Source organism: Marmota marmota, unplaced genomic scaffold, assembly GCF_001458135.2.
Source record: "Marmota marmota marmota unplaced genomic scaffold, marMar, whole genome shotgun sequence".
Lineage (NCBI taxonomy): Eukaryota > Metazoa > Chordata > Mammalia > Rodentia > Sciuridae > Marmota > Marmota marmota.
The window spans coordinates 1,670,906-1,674,196 of record NW_025999891.1 but is presented as its reverse complement, the minus strand read 5'-3'; the positions used below and the strand labels follow the sequence as shown (position 1 = coordinate 1,674,196).

At 42.4% G+C, this 3,291-nt stretch overlaps 1 protein-coding gene across 1 annotated transcript in view; it reads right to left on the bottom strand.

The window, feature by feature from the left end:
- Pitpna (phosphatidylinositol transfer protein alpha) overlaps positions 1-3,291 on the bottom strand; it is a 38,684-nt gene that overhangs the window by 18,159 nt on the left and 17,234 nt on the right. The window contains exons 5-6 of the mRNA XM_015501025.1: positions 2,213-2,220; positions 972-1,046 (exon numbers count right to left, since the gene is read on the bottom strand). Of these exons, the coding sequence (XP_015356511.1) occupies positions 972-1,046; positions 2,213-2,220 (83 nt within the window). The remainder of the gene's footprint in view (positions 1-971; positions 1,047-2,212; positions 2,221-3,291) is intronic.

Here is a 3,291-nt window from a genome sequence, read left to right as displayed (position 1 = left end):
CCCCCCCAACTGTTCTTATCATCCAGGATACCACTCTTCCTGGGCTGACTTACTGGCAGGTGCTGCCCTGAATTGGTTCCTGCTGAAGGCGGATGTTTTGGTAATTCATTCAGCTGCATTTGGCAGTGAAGTGACAGGATTTCGGGCACAGTCCTAATTCTTCTGCTAAGGATCATCAGGAAGTAGTAGATTTGAAAGTTCAAGGCTCTGGCGATTTTGCCTGTATGAGAGAGAGGCTAGAATCTTTTGGTCACCCTAGTCGTGACTAAAAAGAAAAGTTACCAACTGGAGCAATATAGAGATTTTCATTAAGGTTTGGCTTGGAGCTTTAACTCCCCACTGCCCAACAAAGGCCAGTGTAAAGTACATTGGGGTTCATGTGTTTGTTGTCCTCCTTTTGCTTCTTGGGTAGAATTCATTTACTTGATGTTAGCATGCATGAGGTACTGGGTTCAATTCCCAGCACCAAAAAGAAAGAAAATCCCGCTCCAATGGGACATAGTATTCCACTTGTCCATAATCAGAGCAACTGGGGATGCTGAGGCAGGAGGTTATGGCAAGTCTGAGGCCAGCATGGGCAAATTAGTCTCAAAATAAAAAATTTTAAAAAGGGCTGAGGATGTAGCTCAGTTATAAAGTGCTCCTGGGTTTGAGACCCAGTACCATAAATAAATAGTGACAGATTGATAAACAGATAAATAAAATACAGCTCCTCTGCGCCAGTAACTGCATTTTAGACCTATCCCAGCACTACAGGAAGGTGCAGTAAGGAATCTCAGAGATCACATTTTGAAAATCAAAAATGGGGCAATCTTACCCTGGGGTAAGACAAGTTTAACAAGAAGCCCCGGCTTTCCTGGCCAGGTGAAAGAGGACCACAGAGAGGACCCCATGGTAGGGATACAGAAGCTATAGGACAGAAATTCAAGATCCTGTCCTGAATCTTGGGAACCTTGGGAAGTACTACTTACATTCTCCTGGGTGCCAAGATCTGGTTTGTGCCAGGTTTCAATTTTAATCAGAAAGTCCTCTTTCATGTACTCATTCTGGAAGAGGAAAAAGAAAACACATACACACACTTTATAGTCACCAGGTTCATAGCTGGAGAGTATGGTCTCCCATCACTGGACCCTGGGCAGCCGGAAGAATCCAGGCCTTGCCTGATAATAATAGCTAACTTCACTGGGGACCCATCATATGCGAGACATGCGTCACCCCAGTTGAGTCCTCACTCCAGCTTGTGATGTCTATGGAATCATCCTCATTTTACAGATGAAGACAATGACATTCACAAGTTAGGTGATGCAGTCAAGGCCAGAGACAGATCATCACAGAACTGGCTAAAAAGCAGATTGTCTGACTTTAGAGTCCATGTATTTAACTAGTCTTCCATATTACTTCATGAATAGGGTGCTAATGCTTAATTTATCATGGAGAGAGTAAGGAAGACTCCAACCAACAAAAAACATTCATCATGGCCCTTTTCTCCCCAGCTAGCCTTTGGCCGAGATAACCCTTCATGTTAATTATTGTCTCCTTCTCTTAGTGCTTTTTAAAAACTACAACTGTAAAAGGGGAAAAAAATGAAAACAAAAACTGTAACTACTAAAAAGAGGAAAAACCCATTATCATCTCAACAGGAATTAAGTTTCCTAGAAGAGACAATGCACTTGGATGAGTATGCTGAAGGGTGGAAAGGTGTGGACAGTGACAAAGGGGATGATCACAGAAGAAATATCTTGTTGACTTCACAATTTGCCCAAAGGTCAGTGCTCACTGGGGTCAACAGATGCTCAATAGGAAAGGAATGTCACAATCAGGCCAGCTGAACCAAAATTTCTGTACAACCTGAGTAGACATGACCTGAGGACAGCAGGGGAGAGCCTTGAGTCATTCTGTACATACAAGACTCAGAGCCAGGATGTACCTGTTAAAGCCACAAGTCAACGCAGCTTAAAGCAGGAGGCCCCCCTGCCAAATAACAAACTCTTCATCAGGACTGAAACCAACACCAAAAGAGAATATCCAGGACTTCTAGTGCATTTATTTATTAATTTTTTATTTATTTTGTGGTGTTGGGGGTCACACACAGGGCCGTGCACATGCTAGGTAAGCAATCTACCACTGAGCTATACTACCAGCCAGCCCCAGCTACGTTTTTTATTTCTTTTCTTATAAATCATCTACAATTCCAAACCCCAATAATACTTACTGTAATAACTGCTCCAAGGCAAGGACATGAAAATAAGAGAGAAAAAAGTTAATGAGGATTAATAAGTATCTGTCCCTCACCCCAAGGGACCACAAATAACAAAGAGCTCTTGACTCCCATGGCTTATTCCATATTCACCTCCAGGACCCAGTGAGTTGGGACTGTCTCAGTACACCAAGCCCCGCTTAAGATTCTCTCATACAAAACTCCCAGAAGACCAAACCTGGAATTTAATTAAAAAAAAAAAAAAAAATGCCACTCTGGGCTCCTTGGGTTCTTTCCAGCAGGACAAGGAAAGGGACTGTCTCTGATCAGCTTAGATCTTGTGATCCGTTACTCTATTGTCAAGAAAATTACCTGGGTAATTGTCAGAAAATCACCTGGGTGCCCCTCATTTCCACCTCCTGGGGCAGATCGGGGCACTCTGGGCCAGTTGCTGTCTATCTGCCCACAGCATCCTTCCTCTCACTGTAACCAAACCGCTCATGCTCTGCACACCTGCTCATTGTAATAGAACCCCCTCGGAAAGCATGGTTTAATTATTTATCAGAGAAAATTACTGCAGTTCTCATTTCACTGGGGAACAGACCAGCTCTCCTCCAGTTCATTTTGTACCCTCTGAATTTAGGAGCTACTTCAATTTCTGATGGATGCTACATATTGGAAATTATACAGGGCTAACAAACCCCATCACTCCATAAGTGAAACTAAGGCTACCTCTAAAACTGAAATGAGGAATACTTGAAATATACAGGATATAATCTGCCATGTTTAAGAATAACCCAAAAGACTGTCAGTGATCTCCCCATTCTAATGAAAAAATCTTAGAAGGAAGTACCAGATTAAGATTATAACTAGCCGGGCTCGGTGGCTCATGCCTGTAATCCCAGCTGCTGAGGCTGAGGCAAGGGGATTGCAAGTTCAAAGTCAGCCACAGCAACTAAATGAGCCATTTAGCAAAACTGTATCTCAGAATAAAATATAAAAAGAGCTATGGTTGTGGCTCAGTGATTAAGTGCCCTTGGGTTCAATCCGCAGTACCAAAAAAAAAAAAAAAAAAAAAAAAAAAAAAAAAAAAA